The following is a 16,656-nucleotide window of genomic DNA, read 5'->3' on the forward strand; positions in this document are numbered from 1 at the left end:
ACCTCAGGCTTGTTCCTAGATATTGAAGTGACATGAAACAGTTACACATGTGGGAAAAATGATCCCAACTTCACAAAGTGATGGCCCTAAGCATAGCAGTTCCACTAAAGAGGAAGATCTCTACCCCAAAAATGTAACCTCAGTGCTCAGAACAGGTCAAAAACAGCAGTCAGATGCTAGTAATTATACACTTGCATCTTCAATACTGTTCTGGTACCTCCAACTCCATTCGTAGAAGCACATAAGAGAAAAGAAACCTAGAAAGAAGAGTGGGACAGAGAAGGCTGATGGAAACTGATTATTCACTACTTCACACAGCTCTAGGCAACGAGTAAATGCTAACAGAGCAGGTCCAGAACAGGCTGAAAGGGAAGGATCTTTCACAGAAAGTTGAGCATCTCCACTGGATGCTGCGGATGGTAAGAGTTGACACTGGCTTAACAAGGATGCTGAGAGGCTTCACAGGAGGGAAGACAAATTTCTTCTTCAAGAGTGGTAAGGCATTGGCACAGACTGCCAGGGAAGTCCTGGAGTCACCATCCTTGGAAATTTTCAAGGACTGCAGAGACGTGGCACTGAGGGACATGGCTCAGTGGGCACGGTGGAGATGGGCTGACAGGTTGACTACATGATCTTAGTGGCTCTTTCCTGATTCTACACACAGTAACTACACAAAAACCACTGCAGAGCCAAGGAGTCCCACAGAAACAAACTGCACTCACAATTTGGATACTAATACCCTATTCTGCTTTTGATCAGTTCTGGAGAGAAGATTCCAGGCTAGGCTTGGTTTTGGTCTGATTGTTCTTATGAATAATTAAACTTCTGTCTAAAAAAAAAAGAAAAGCTAATTAAGCCTGATCATTCTACAATTGTTCACATATTTGTATTTGCTCACACTGGCTCCTTATTTGGCTTATAGAAAATGCTGTTACCACTTCCTGCTTTCAGGACTATATACAAAAGATTTAATAATATCTGTGCTGGAGACCAAACAGAGACATGCAACATTTTTCCAGATGACCACAATTAAAATAAAAACACTCCAAAGGCACGTATCTGCTCATACGTAACAAATATTATAGAAGCTAAAAGACAATTTGGAGTTGTAGGGTTCAAAATAATTGTGTTCCTGTCCACTCTTAAGACTTTGTAGGCCCAATAACCCATGAAATAAACTTCTGATGTTGAAATTAAGGACAGCATTGTTTTGCAATTAGAACACCAGATGCATTTGCAGGTATATTAATTTTCCTTCGCCCCATTTGGACAGCCTCAGGGGGAGCTTTCAGCATGCGTGGCCATATGCAGCAATCACATTATTAAGAAAACAGGGCAGCGCTGAACAAAACCCTAAGAAGTTTTTCTGGTTAAAAATCCTCTTAAATGAAATTACCACGTAATTCCTGCAGAAAGGCTTGGAATAAAGCAGCTTACCATCTGACAGCGTTCGCACAACAACATCTTGGGTAGAGACGCCAGGGCCGTGTTTATTGTAAGCCACCACTCGGAAACTATACTCGGTGTACTTCTTTAATCCAGTAATGGTGTAGGAGAGTCCTGCTACATCAACATCCTGTCCAGAAGCAAACATGCATACGAGTCGAGGTCAGAATCAGGTCTGCAATTGTCATAAACGTCTCAGGCTCAGAACAGTAATACTCAAAGTCAGAAGCAAGGAGGACAGTGCTCTGCAGAACAGCAGATGTAACCCACAGCCACGTGCAGCCAGGGCTTGCACAGATGCCAGCAGGGTGCTTGCAAGAGGAAGTTCTACATATTTGATTTAAATCACAACATGGGCACAGGTTCTACAGATGACACGGGATGCGGTGAATTTGCCTACTAGTAGAAATGACTGCTGCATTTTTAACAGTGGGAAGAAAAGGAGAGAGTTTTATCTGAAGAATGCACATTTTTACTTAAAATCTGATTGAGAAAGTTATTTTAAATGCTAACAAACTAAGGGGGGGTATTTGAAGCTGGAAACACATTTACAAGTCTATCATGTGAGAAATTAAATGACTGGGTTTAGCTCTCCCAAAGCTGTGATTATTTCTTAGGCAGCTCCTTGCACCAAGCATGCTGGATTCTCCCAGCAGAATCCTAAGAAAGTGTAATTAATTAGACACTCACCTGTATCAAAACAGCAATCACTGGATCAACGAACTCAAGAAGTGAGAATAGTTTAGATTCAGGAACAGATTAAAATCAGCAGTTATCCTACTTTACTAAAATAAAAGCAGCCAGCCTATAAAAATGATGCTGCAGGTATTATTTGATTCTTCAGAGCTTATTCCTTGCGATGTGATGGACATCCCCAAATGCCACTTGATGCTGAGTATGTAAGTAAGCCATCACCTAAAGGCTGCTTCAATTTTTACGCAAATACTGCAGAAAACATTCATGCTGGATGACAAAGCAGTTATTTAACAGACTGGATGTTTAATTTTAAATGTTTCTGCATTCTGGGCTAAAGGCTTCAGCCTGTCAGAAAAATAAGCACTTGGCAAGGTGTTTGTAAGGTAAAAGCACAATAAAGGAAAGAATGCTGGCACTGTTTATCACACAGAAGAGCCCCACTCCGTACCTGCTCACTGTCCTGCCCCTTCTCCATGTAGTAGAGCTTGTAGTTCTGGATTTCCCCATTGCCAGACAGCGGCGTTTCCCATGTGACAGTGACAGAGGTGGGGGAGCCGGCGTATGCTCGGATATTGGGTGCTGGACCAGGCAGCTGAACTGCAATGGAAGCAGGAAGCTCTGCTCATCAGCAAGTCCAGCCATTGCATTTCAGCAGCTAAATATTTCAGCATCAACTTTTACAAGTAATGACAACTGAAAGCGTTCTTCTATAACAAAATTTAGAGAAGTTAACAAGGCATGACTTACAAGTTAAGAGTGAGCATAAAGCATACCAACAAGGCAGCTCACAACGTTATTTTAAAAATCAGGTCTGCAAGAGTATCACCTTATTCTGGGAAAGGCCGTGAATGGAAAAAAGTCGACTCCAAAGCAGAGAGGACTTGGAATATTTGCAGCTTACCCTCGGGCTGCGTGGCCACCTTCAGTGGTGCTGAGCTCTCTCCATGGCCGTGCTTGTTCTGAGCCACAACTCTGAAGACATAAACCGTTTCTGGCATCAGGTTTTGGATCATCACTTGTGTCTCTCCAGGACGACTGGTGTTTTCAACACGTTCCCTTTGGGAAACAAAAAGATGGGGCACGGAAGAGGCCATTGGTTAGTGAGAGGGTTTTTGAGCAGATACAGAAAGGAATCGGGTGCTGCTGGGAACAAAGCTGACACGTATCCTGTCTGAATGCATCTGATGCATTAATGACATTATTTACACCACGCTGACTACACAAAACTGGTAATATGCCAAAATTGCTGGTGACAAACAGCTTCCAGTTTTGTAACTTGTCTTTAGAGAAAATACTCACTGAAGTAAAAGAGTAATTTATGCTCAGCATCACCAAATTCGAAGCAGTTTCATTGTTATTCTCCTAACGGCGTGCCATTACTCATCATGACAGTCTATCCTACTGTTCTGAAGCCACAAGAAAAAATATTTAAGAATCGTACACAGACTGGTGAGATTTAAGGCATTTCTGTTAACATTGTGGGGTTGCTTTTTGTATATTTTCTCAAGAGGCTGTTTTACGATTTTCTTCTCCCTCCAAACTTTACTTAGTTCCTCCCTAATATTTAGATTCTTTAAAAACATCCCGAGGCCCCGACTCGCATCCAGCCCCACACACAGCTGGGGCACTGCTGCTGTTACCACCCAAGTTGTGGAGTCAACACAAGGCAACTCCTGCCCATGGCCCCAGCACGAGTGGGGATCACTGAGAGCAACTTCAGGAAACCCCATCGCTCCGTACCAAGCCCAGCCCTGAGGTGAAGACTAAAAGATTAATTATCAACTAACTACAACCTTTATTTCCACCACCTTGCTGCTGTCACGTGAACCTTCCCACAGCTACTGCTGGGTAGGGCTGTGTGTGGATTGTTCTGGCTTGGAACGAAGCTATCTACTCCTGCAAAATGGAAATAACAGCAGTACTGGGGGAAAAAAACCCAAAACTGAGAACTTCACCATAGGGAAATAAAAGAAAAACGTGAATGGTTTGAATACAAACATTCCCCTTTTGTCTGACAGACTTCAGTTAGCTCTACAGCAGAGGGCAGACGATTCTCGTCCCAACGATTAACTGCTATTAAATCATTTTTAATGCAGAAGTCTGGGCAAAATTATTCCACAGTTTCCCCTTTCCTACCTTCCAGCCATTATGGTTTAGATTACAGCACGGAAATACAATGCCCAATTCCACATTTTTAATTTATTTCCTTTAAAATCAACTACTAAGGTTGATTTAACACAACTGGGTTTAAAACACTTGGAAAACACTGCTCATTTCTGCACTATTATACTGCTTATTGTACAGAGGGAAACAATATTCCAACTGTAACTAAAAAGCTGTTACACACATTCTCTAGAATATTCTTCTTCATGAAAGTTGAGCTAAAATGGTATTGCATAAACAGCTTAATTTATTTCAGATTTACTTAATTGTCAGCCTTGAATGAGCAGCATCCCTACGTTAGAATTAAAACGGTCTGCAACCCTTTTAACATTACAGGGTATTTTTGCACAAAAGAAGTTGGTAGAGAAGCTAAAGAAATATAATTCCCACTACAAAATGAAGGGGAGGCAGGGAAAAAAGATAAATATTTTCTCTCGCTAACTTTTCCAGTTATAGCTGGAGCAAAATGTTTGTTTGAAAATGCATTTTCAAATGGTTAGTTTCCTTTAAGACGTGCCTTAGATATAATGAAGGTATTTGAAAACCCAGAATAAGTGCTAACTGATTCACAGCTGTGGAACAGCATTCATCTCCCATTGACATGCAAAATACATTGCATTTTCTGCCTCGAGTGTAAATGCACTCACTGATTTTATCAGAAAAATGTCAGCAATCCAAGGTTATTATTTAAAATTACAAAAAAAAAACCCACCCAAATTATTTTTAATGGAAACACAACATTTATCAAAAAATAAATAGACATGCCAAAGTATTGCAATTTTCAGTAATAAGTAGGGACCGTGCCTTCCCTCACAACAGTTAAAAATATGGTGAGATTAATCTAATTAAGTGCTTCATGAATCTCTCCTTTATGCCCTTTCCTAGGAAGCCTTGAGCACCTTTTATGAGCTCAGATGCATTTTGGTTGGCAGAACAGGTAACAAAACAGATGGTCTATAGGAATATCTATATTACCAGACAGAACCTTATGACTGTTCTAACTCATGCCAGTTTAATCCCCAATTAAAGAGCTTTGTAAACTAGAATTAAGGTTTACAGTAGCTGTCACGCACTTAGGGGAAAAAAGCTACAGCTCACATCCAGAAATAAGGGATCATCTGGAAACGTAAAGCCCAAAGTTATGCTTACAGAAACAAAATCTTTGGGAAAGGACAGAGGTGAGCAGCAAGACTGCACACAAGCAAACTCCATTATCTGTAGCTCGCCAGGCCAAACCAGAGTTACCATCTTGTACCTTCTCACTCCTCAACAGACACCAAAAACTGCCCAGACCAGCTGGAATCACTTCAAAAGCAATAAAAGCAAGTGCCAAAACATAGAAGAACTGGCATTTCTGCTTCAGTTCCCCCTTTGCTAGTGCTGATACTCCTCTGCAGCACTCAACTTGAAGGGCAAATTTGCTTTGCAAGCAGATGCTGAGTTGAAAATGGGAAATATCTCAGTGCTGTGGGCTGAGGGCAGGATGGCTCCTGAAGGCACTGGTGAAGGAAAGCTGACACGGGGCAAAGGAGGACCCTAAGGATTATGTGGGGAAACCCACATTCTGCATGGGAATATTCTGCAGCACTCCAAGGAAGTCCAAAATGCAAAGTTAAGGAACGCCTTCTTGAGCTGCCATGCATCTCTCATTTCACTGGGTGGGCAAAAAACAAGAGGGATGTAACTCAGCAGAGGCCGAGGACTGGTCTCTCCAAGAGCCAACAGGTACCCGAGGCTGCTGTGCCTCCCTGTGCCAAGCTGAATCTACAGCCCCTCAGAGATGAATTAGAGATGTCAGAATATCTAACTGAGTTGTTCCACATCCTGTGTACTTCTTAAATGTTTTAAAAGCCCAATGTAAAAGGGAAATCAATCCAATGACCCAGAGTTTGATCACTGCTCAAACTCAAGCGAGGAAGAGATAATGCTTAGGTTACTAAAGGGATCTGGTAATGAAAATGGCACAAGTAGGCACAAACACACGACTTTCAGAAATAGGATACATGCACTTAAAACTACAGCAGAGATGTATGATCATGTATAATTCAAGGGCCACCTAGCAAACCAAACCAAAAAGCAGTATTTTATGATGCTGAGAAAGTACAGAAGGTCATACATTCAGATTTGACATGAAAACTTTCTGGTTTTGCAATGCCTACTTATGTGGGACATTCTCACCTATTTTTTGAGTCAGTAACAAAGCAATACTTACACAGGGCCCAAAGAACTCAGCAAAACTTACCAGGTAAGAAGAAAACAGAGCATTTGTGAAAGATTAAATCACGTTTCTGCATTTTTCAGCTGTTACAATACTTACCTCTGCCTTTAAATTCCAACTAAAAATTCCACATGCTTTTAAAATTATAATCTCTACGCAGCCAGTTTCTGTTGGTTTTGTGCCTATCCTTAAAGCAATATATAAAAATGTAAACCTAGCTGTACATCAAACAGCACTGCCCCCCACACATGCACACAAAACACTGCTAAGAAGCTAATATTGGAAAATACATAAAAAATAGAGATTTTTAGAATGCTGAGTGCAAAGTATAGGCAATTTACTGGTTGCACAGAGCCCAGTTCAGGGCTGGGAGTGGACATCACCATCTCAGCTACAGGATGTCCTCACTCTTCTATCCCAGGTGCCAAAGTACAGAAACTGACAGAACCAGCAAGCCAAAAACCTCAGCACAGCTCTGGTCCGTTCTTTGTACTTCGAGAGGGGTTAATACCACTTCAAATGCATTTAACATTTGAATTACTCTGAGCCATAACTTTAAACATGCCCAAAAATGCAATGAAGAGTTATTTCTAACCTTCCAGCTGAAGGAAGCACTCAGCTCAAGTGTGAGCTGTGCTCTTCTCATGCGCAATGTATCACGCTCAATTATTTGCTTAATTCAGCTTAATAACTCCCAAATTCGTGCCCTAATGAACTGACACCAGCAAGCTGTCAGCACCATCAGGTCACATCTAATCTGATGGAGATGAGGCAAATAGCACCCATGCCAGGTGTAGCACAGAAGGAGGCCAAGTAGTACAAGCTTCTCATTCTCAAGCATTATTATTTTTAATTTTGTCATTCTCATTGTCTAAACACAACTTTCGTGTCCTAATTTCACAGCACTTCTGTGCTAGTGTGTGAAATGTGTGATATTAGCACAGCACAAAACTTATGTGAAGCAGCTAGAAAGTAATGAATATGTGCCAATGAATGGCTTCCTGAGCCTGCTTTGAACCATGACCCAGAAAGGCACTTGAGCAAACAAAGCTTTCACTGCAGTCAGAGAAACCACCTGCTTACATATAAGCACCAGCTTAAGCACTTTGCTGTGCAAACTTTCAGTGGGGCACCTTACCTGAACCCAGAGGGCTGTTTTCCTACTGCTGGCAACTGCAGTTCCTGCAGCCTGTCCTGTAATTTCCTGGTTTGCTCACCACAAACCATGGAAAACCTTTGTTCTGCACTCTGCTTCTGACCCAACTGGGATATTTTGTAGATTTCTGTAGCCTTGCATGGAGTAGCAAGCCACGCACTTTGTCTTCTCCAAAAGCAAGACCCAGTGCAGGGAGAGGCAGGAAGCCAATTCCAGCACATTACTTTCTTAACAGTCCAGTGGGGAGAGCAGTCAAAACCAGAAATGTGAAGGAAGAAAGGCAGGCAGGTCGGCCACTGCCACTTTTCCTGTCCTCAACAGGAATGAATATTACCAAAATCAGCAAGTAGCAGAAAACCAGCATTTGTGAGGCACTAAAAATGTTACTAATTGCCTCAGTCCTGAGCCTCGACAAGAAGACTATCCACAGAATTAAAACAAATATTTGAGAAAAAAAAAATTCTCCCAATGGGAGCACATTTTATATTCTTTCCACATCACTTTGCTATCTTTGAGCCTCACCCTGTAGTCAGTAAGCAGATAATTTTCTTTTGACTAATAAATCTGATAATCAAGCTAATTTGAAATTAATTAAGCACCACTTAAAATGATTGTTAGCTCCAACTTCTTCAGTCTTATCACAATTTGAAGCTATTCTGAGCCCATCAAGGTCTGATTCCATCAGTAAGAGAAAGGGCAGACTGGCCTAAACCTTTTACAGCGATTCCTAGATGGGAATCATCTAACTGACAGCCACTTGACTCCACAATCAGACTATGTTTGAAGGTTTTAAAGCAGAAGCTGGCAGTGTCAGTGATGCTAAAGAGGTGCTGCAGTCTACTCTTGCTCTTAGCTTCACAGCCTGCTGAAAGCAGGTAGCAACTGCTGGTGGCCAACTGCAAATAGGCACATGGTGACTTGTAAGAGCACGTCTTTACCTGTTGATACCTTCCTTGGTGTAGAAGATTGAATAGGTGAGGTTGTCTCCCTGCGGGTCTGACACCGGTGTCCGCCACGTCAGCCTGATGAAGCGAGTGGAGACGAGGGTGGCCACGACGTCCCGAGGGGCTGTAGGCAGTGGTCCCGTTGTAGCTGGTGCTAGATGGTCATTAGTGGCACTGGTCAGTGAAGTGGGAGGTAATGTTGGGATGGCAACATCTTGTCATGTGCAAACATTGGGGAATATGAAGGGCAAACATCACCACGGTTTAAAAAAAAAAAAAAGAAAAAGAAAACAGGGAAAAAAAAAACAAAAGAAATAAACAAAACCACGATGGGAAACAAAACAAAATGAACACACACAAAAAAGGCCATTAAACTGAAGGCTGACATGCAGGCAAAGGTAACTACTGGAAACTAATGGGAAGTATTAAAGGACACGTCACTGTCGAGCAGGCAGACCAAATCTCCATCGTAATGGAAGTGGCAAGGGAGAGGGAAGGGTGAAGGCTGAGGATAAAATATGGCCTCACACAATATTTTCATGCCTTTGTAAACCAGATGTAATACCAAGCATTTTCAAACAGAAAACCAACCAGTGTCATTTATTCAAGAACACATCCAGACCCCATTTTCTACTTTATTTCATTAACATGCAGAATTAATTTCTACTGTTTCAGCAACAAAAAAGGCAGATGGAACACACCAAACCCCTTGGAGGGGTACAAACTCCAGGCTGTGCAATTAAAGGTTGGAGTCAGCTCACATAACTGCATCTCACTGCCTGGGTCCCACCTCTGCACAGGGCATGGTGGCAGCCCTGGCACTGCAGTGGACATAGAGCCATGCTCCCAAACCTCCCCCAGGACCACGGCTGCCTTCCATCACAGCTCTCACATTTTGCACGGCCTTTTAGAAAGATGCTAAGAGGCACAAACAACTCGGTTCACGTTATGTGGAGGCTTTATGAACTTTTTTGTGCTAAGTCATGCATGTTTTCCTACGTTACTGCTTTAAGGCTAGCCTAAATCTCCAGGATTATTGCATTATAAGGTTGACAAGTTAAGAGCAAAAGTTGTAACGTACAAATAGCTGTTCTCCAAATCCTATTAAAGCAATCCATCCGGTAAATCTAACAGTAATATTCTGAGCAGCTGGACCCCAATTACCACAGGGTATTACAGGAAACACAAATGGTAACAGAAATCTAAAGTTCACGATACCTTGAATTTTCCTAGATTCTTAATTATTTACCAAGCTTAAGCCACTCACTGACATTTTCCACACCACAGTCTCTGCTGCCAAATACATTTATTCACTTGCTAACGATGGAAACTAAAATGGCTCTGATCTTGCCAACAGAGGAGTTCAGAATGAGCACGGCTTTTGGGGAGAGAGCTGCAGCATCTCCACCTGAAGAGCCACCATAATGCATGGACGTGTGTCGTAAGCAAGGAGAGACAAAAATGAACTACAGGTAACACACCATGTGAGGTCTTGAATTCACAGAACTCATTTTTGCATTTCTGTTCCACCACTGACAACGGTGGAAGAATAAAACAGCTGCTTTTATCACAATGTTATGCCTTTCTTCTTGTTTTGATACCGAACTCAGAACTTTTCTCTTCAGTACCTGCATCTTTCGAGGACTCTACAAGGCTCCCAGAGCCAGGAACATGCATATCTTGAATTGAAAGCACACCTCACAGGTAGGTAAGTGCACAAGGATATCTCGTTAAGCTCCCTCCAACACCAGAACAGCAACAGACCACAAATTACCATTCTCCAACACCCTACTTCCAACCAATGGATGACACTCTTACTTCATGTTCATTGCTAAATCTAAACTACTTTTTGTCCCCATCATAAGATTTCCTACAGAAGTGCACCTTTATTAGCTACTTGCATTGGTAGTATTATTTAAAACCATGAACAGTTTGAAGGAAGCTGCTATAAATACATATCAGTGTTGTACAACTGCATCAGACAAATGCAGCATCCTCTCAGCCATTCCCTGAACTCTGATTTACGCTTCCCACAGTTAGCAAAACTATTTAGCATGTGAAACACCTCCCTTTTAAAACACAGAAAGTAAAGATAATTCAGAAATATCACAAAGAAATATCACAAGAGGCACTTGCTATAGAAAGGAAGTTTTTATAGCCACTGTTTCAGTTGTTGCTTTAACTCTCCGAAGACTGGCAGAAATTAATTTCTACTGTATTACCTTATAGAACTGTAAAGAGCTGCATAGATGAGCCACTCATCAGAACAGCAGCCTTGCTCGTGGAGCTGGGATACCTCTTCACACTCAGAATGTGTGAAACCACATACCTTTCATTACCTTACTTTAGCACTTTGGTTTCCCCCACACATCTTGGTCCTAACAGGTGGATCTGCTTCAAATCACACGCTCCTGACCCAAAGGATGCATCCTACCTATCTCTGTAGGTAATGGTGATGTCTCTACCATCACTGTAGTTGGTTAAAACACAGCACAAATATTTTTAAAATAACTACATTGAGACAAAAAGCTGGAGGTGGTTGGATGGATGTCCCATCTCTGGATGCATTCAAGGCCAGGTTGGATGTGGCTCTGGGCAGCCTGGTCTGGTGGTTGGTGACCCTGCAAAAGCAGGGAGGTTGAAACCAGATGATCATTGTGGTTCTTCTCAACCCAGGCCATTCTATGATCTAAGTTCTAAAACACACCTCCCATACTTCCGCACTGGCCTGCCTACGTAATGAAAAGATCCATAAGGGACCCGCGTGCCTGGAGGCCCTGCAGGCAACAAACCAAGGAGCCTGGCAGAGCTGCCAGCACTTCCAGGTTCAGAGAACCTCGGTTTTCTCCTCCTGCAAAATTCAAGCCTAGGAACACTTCTCCTGACAGCATTAGGGTAGATGGGTCACGCACAACAAGAGATTGGTGTCATCTGAAAAACAAACCATGAAGCAAAGGAAAGCACAAAGGATGTGTAAATCCTACGAGCAGCTAAGCTGTGAAGGGACAATTCAATTCACCTCTGGAAAGCCACAATAAACAGCACATGGGAGCAGTGCAGCACTGCTGGCAGCCTTGGGATGCACTCAGAGGAATGGATTCCTTCCTTTCCTTCTCTCCCCATTCTTCCCCAAAGCACCCTGAGCACCACTGCAAACTGATTTGTACACAGCCATGTGAGCAGACTGCTCAGCAGTGCAGAGCTGTGTTAATGAGTAATTACACTGAAATTAGCTTTAATGCCAATAAGGGAGCAGCTTTATTACTTCAAGCTTTTAAGCACGGTGTAACAAGTCACATGCAAACAAGTCTTTTCTTTCTAATATTCCACCAATTTTAAAAAGCAGCCCCATACTAGAAGACTCTTTCCAGGGCTATGCTTTCACAGTTACACATTAATCTTTTTTAAAATATAAAATATGCATATTCAGCAAGTGATACACTAAAAACAGGGAAAACAAATGAAAAATGCTGCATGCCAGACATACGTATACAACAGATTCATCTCTTCAACCACTGCTGGTAATTCAATTCTTCTGGGCTCGTGTTTCTCTAAGGGCTCAGCACCAAACCTTTGCTTGATTCAGCATCCCACAGAGAAGCAGCACATTGCCTTCAGCATTTGAACAAAATCCTTCAGCAAAACGGCTGACACAAAATGAAGTGCTGTCCTTAAGCCCTGGCTGCAGAGCAGCTGGGCCGTGATGGAGGCTTGAGCTTGAAGAACTGCACGTTCTACAAGGAGACATTGAAAGTGCCACAACTCAACTTCAATCAGTAGATAAGGGAAACTGATTGATTCATCTGTCTGCATCTAACAAAATTAAAAGCTAAAGAGAAGTTAAAGCAAAATATTTCAGTCAATTTTCCACTTGGTAATGTATTTTCTAAGGTTTGCACAGTAACCTGGGTAACAAAACTATGTCCAAACTCCTAAACAAATACAATGCAAACAAATACTGAATCACAAGAAGAGGCAGCAGAGAAATGAGCACTTTTTGGATTTTCTGATTAGGAGAAATGCGGATTTTCCTATCTGGCCACTGCGGTCCTTTGCTGCCTGCAGTGCCCTGGGCCCTAAGGGACACCATCAGGTAGCATTTGTGCATCAGTCCCACGCACCTCTGTGGCAGCAGCTCTTCCTTGTGCAGTGTAAAGCACAGCAGTGAGAGAACAAAGAGCTCCAGCACGTGCCTGCAGTGCTGTTCAGTCATACCCACTTCAGGATACTGATGCGATCTTTTAAAAACAACTGTCAAACATACCACACCTGAAAGGCAGCAATTGAAATGCTTTATTTGTTAGATAATTATCAGGAATATTTTCCATGTTGTCCAGCCCCTCCGGTTTAATTTCCCTTTTCCTCCTTGTTCCCCCCAGTGGGACATTATTGGCACGTTGGTGGCTTCCTGGAGCTCTGGGCAATAACATCCAGTTGTAACACCGGACACACAGCACAAAGAGCCAGCAGTGGTATCTGCCTTCAGCTTTGCTGCTGCCACCTGAACGGCCCCATCCTCAGCTACCTTGTGCATAACAAGATGGCAATTCTACAACCTGAAGACTGTACAAATATTTATGAAATCAAGGTGAACAAACACTTGAAGATCGAGTGGTGGCCACCTTAGGCTACTCTTGGCCATAGCAGAGTGCTTACAAAGACACAGCTTCCATGGCTGCCAAACGAGAGCAGCAGGCATTTTCCTCCCGGTGAGGAGCAAGGACAGCTGGGAATTTCCTAAGCATCCTCCTAGTGCAGAAGGAAGCCTTCCTGAAACCTTCCTGTAGCCTCACCCTCAGAGGACACAGAGCACAAAGCAAGGGGAGAGCAAAACAGCCCTGGTCAGCAGCAAATTCAGGGCACTGAAGAGCAGTGAACGTAACAGCACTGCAGAAGGAGAGAAAACCCTCTTTATAAGGACTTCAGAGTAGCTTTATAGCTTTTGAGTGTAAATAAGGCCTTGGCTTCAGTAACAGAGACTTGATGCTGCAACTAAAAATAGCAAATTACTATTTTGCCAGAAAATCTGCAAGAAAAACATGACCTCAGTCACTCAGATCTCTAAATGCCCTGGAAAGTCTAACTGTAAGAAGGAGATACTCAGAAGTACCAGTATGTTCAAACATTGATTTGCTGTACTCTAATTAAACTGTTTACTAAGTAAACTATATTTTGTTCATACACTGCTATTTAGCTGATTCCAGAAGGGCAATCCACACTTCCACAGGTTTTTATTGGCTTAATCTAGTGCTCTGTTTCCCTCAGTCAGAGCTCAGTATATGATATCACAGCTAGTGCCTGGCAGCAGAAGGATTTACCTTTGATTAGGATTAAGAAGCTGTGATACCTCAAAAAGTCACATTGAAAAAAAAAAAACCAGATTTTTAAAAATTATTTTCAGATCATTTGCCTTCATGGTATTCAAGAAATACAACAGCAGCACACTGCAAAGCAGCAAGTATGAAATAATAAAATGAGAGAGCCCCAGGACTGCTGCTGTCCCTTAAAACTTTGCCTTCTGCCATCCCTGGGTTTTCACCTGCACCAAAGCGCTGCTCCTCTCCAGTCAGTTTCCTTGCACATGTAAGACAGAAGGGACATCATCTCGTTATTCCTAACAGTCCCCTGCTTACCATAAGCAAAGAAAACATGTATTAACTGGTGCAAATAAGTTCTTACAGGACAAACGGTTGAAGTTGGTACTTCGTCTCAATGGATCAGCTACAATGACTTAATTACTTCCTTTCCTTGGAAAAACTAATTAAAAGAAACACATCAGGCTCCTGTTCTTTTACTAAGAGGTGCTGAAAAGAATCAGAAATGACTGAGGGTGAATTAAAATAATTTCTGCTGTATACAGTGAACACATTCTGAATCCCCAGGGTGTCACAGTGACAGTCACCAGCAGCTCCATTTAACTGCTGTGAGACAAAGACTTGTGTCTGCATGGCACAGCCATGGAAAGACAGCAGAACTTAATTGCTCAGAGCAAATTCAAGGTTACGCCAACAGTTGTATGCAGAACTGTGGGTCGTGAAGAAACCTTATGTGTGATTTTACTATACAGGGGAATTTGCCAAAAAAGAAAGAAATGTATTAGAACAATTTGGGCAACACTTACAAGAAAGCTCAACTGTGGCCAGCTGGACAGAAAGGCCACTGACTTTGAGACTGCACAACTCATTTGGAAATGCATAGCACAACTGAGCCTATAAGGGCTGCCACATGTCTGCAGGACTATGTACCAGTGGTGTACCAGGGACAACAGGCCCCGGAAATAAAATGTATGGAGCTTTTATGTTTCATATTGCTGGGATTAACTGAAAACCCCTCACTATTGCTCACCGTTGGATGCGTAAGACGTTTGGTAACAAAAAGATGGGAAAAAAGTTGAATCTTTGTGTTGGTGTTTTTTTTTTTCCAGTAACGTTTTTCTTCATGACACATTCAGATGGCAGCATTACCCTTGTGTCTTGTTTCACCACTCCATCTGGCCAAGGAAAGGTCCAAATTGCCAACAGCTCTCCACCCTGGGCATCTCTTCTGTGCACTTATGCATTGGTCTCATTCAACAACACTCAAGCTCTGTAGCACTGCCAGGAGTACTGCAACGTGTTCTGCTGCCTTATGATCCTGAATCAGATGCCTACTTCTTCCTGCAAGCAGCCCCCTAGGGACGAGCCAGACCAAGGCCCATGGCACAGAGAGCACAGCAAGGAGGGCCCTCACTTCCCCACATCATCCTAAAGAGAGAAGAGGGCTGCATTGAGGATCCAGCACAGCCCTCTCAGTCTACTTTGTGTCCAGCAGCCATCAAAAGAAAGAAATAAACAAGGAAACGTCACCTCCCACTCTCCCCCAAATACCAAGCACTCGTTTTCTTTACAAAATGCAATAGAAATATCTACTTGTTTCTCTATTCTGGCATTTTCCACCCAAAGCAGACATTTTTTTATTTAGTTTGTTGTAGTTGCCTTAGATTAATTTACATTTCCACTGGGAATGAGGACTATTATTTATTCTTCACTCAATACATCCTACTCGCAAAAAGCTCACCAAGAAGACATACAAGCAAATTCCTATCTAACAGAAAGCAACTATAATTTTTGTGTTCATTTGGTCCTATCTCCTAATGTAAAATGGACACTCAATAAATTGCGGATGCATAAACAAACCGACAAACGCATTTTCTGACAATGAGCCCGTTTTTCAAAGGAAGTCATAAAATCCATGATGCACTCCTCCCTTTTTCATCTCATGATGAAGTGCCGCGGTACAGAGGAAACAACCTGATGTTTTCCTGTCTCACAGCGCAGCCATTAGCGAGGTGGGACGGCCCGGTGACGCACTGAACACAGCAGAGGAAGGCAGAACCCATCAGACAGCAGTGGGCCAGGGGAGGAGGTAAAGACAAAAAGTCTCCATTTGGATCACGAGACTCACACTGTGAAAAAAAGAGGGAAAGAAGCCAACCAGATCTCAATCTATCCCCAAGGAGTTTAAAACTAACTACCTTTAAACAGATTTTATTACTGGAAAGGAATTCAAACCATAACTACATATTGCAAAATGACAGACCACAGAGTCAAAAATCCTAAACACAGCACACATGTAGAACCCAAGGCAGTACAAACACACCTGAACGCACCCAGTAACCCTGCTCAGGTTAATGCAAATACTCATCAGCTGAGCTTCTGTGCAGAATTAAAGTCTCTATAGAACAGCGGAGTCTGCAACAACAAGCCATAATTTCTTAACATCTCCTAACAGACTAGCAATTATTTTACTCCAACAGCAAATGTGCTACATTCGAGTGAAGCTCCTTCTGGAATAACAACAAATAAAACCACCATATATATTTTGGAAAGCATTCATTCACACACCACGTGAAACCTTCTGCCTGTCTCAGGAGTGAGGCAAGACTGCTCCCTTGGCCAGACGTTTAGCTGGGGCTTTGCCAGTTGCTCCTTCTATTGCAATGAGAGAAACACGCCTCTCATTCTTGCTCCTGCCCTACTTCCTTTGGGCAACTT

The 16,656-nt window shown here is 42.5% G+C and overlaps 1 protein-coding gene across 7 annotated transcripts in view; it reads right to left on the reverse strand.

Moving 5' to 3' along the window:
- NEO1 (neogenin 1) overlaps nucleotides 1–16,656 on the reverse strand; it is a 177,251-nt gene that overhangs the window by 38,788 nt on the left and 121,807 nt on the right. For 4 of the 7 annotated variants that reach the window (XM_052672232.1, XM_052672227.1, XM_052672229.1 and 1 more), the window contains exons 8-11: nucleotides 8,618–8,837; nucleotides 3,044–3,198; nucleotides 2,591–2,739; nucleotides 1,438–1,576 (exon numbers count right to left, since the gene is read on the reverse strand). In XM_052672232.1, coding sequence (XP_052528192.1) covers nucleotides 1,438–1,576; nucleotides 2,591–2,739; nucleotides 3,044–3,198; nucleotides 8,618–8,837 — 663 coding nt within the window. The remainder of the gene's footprint in view (nucleotides 1–1,437; nucleotides 1,577–2,590; nucleotides 2,740–3,043; nucleotides 3,199–8,617; nucleotides 8,838–16,656) is intronic. The other 3 variants (XM_052672234.1, XM_052672230.1, XM_052672231.1) reach the window with 1 other exon arrangement.

This window comes from Tympanuchus pallidicinctus, unplaced genomic scaffold, assembly GCF_026119805.1.
Source record: "Tympanuchus pallidicinctus isolate F22 unplaced genomic scaffold, pur_lepc_1.0 scaffold12, whole genome shotgun sequence".
NCBI lineage: Eukaryota > Metazoa > Chordata > Aves > Galliformes > Phasianidae > Tympanuchus > Tympanuchus pallidicinctus.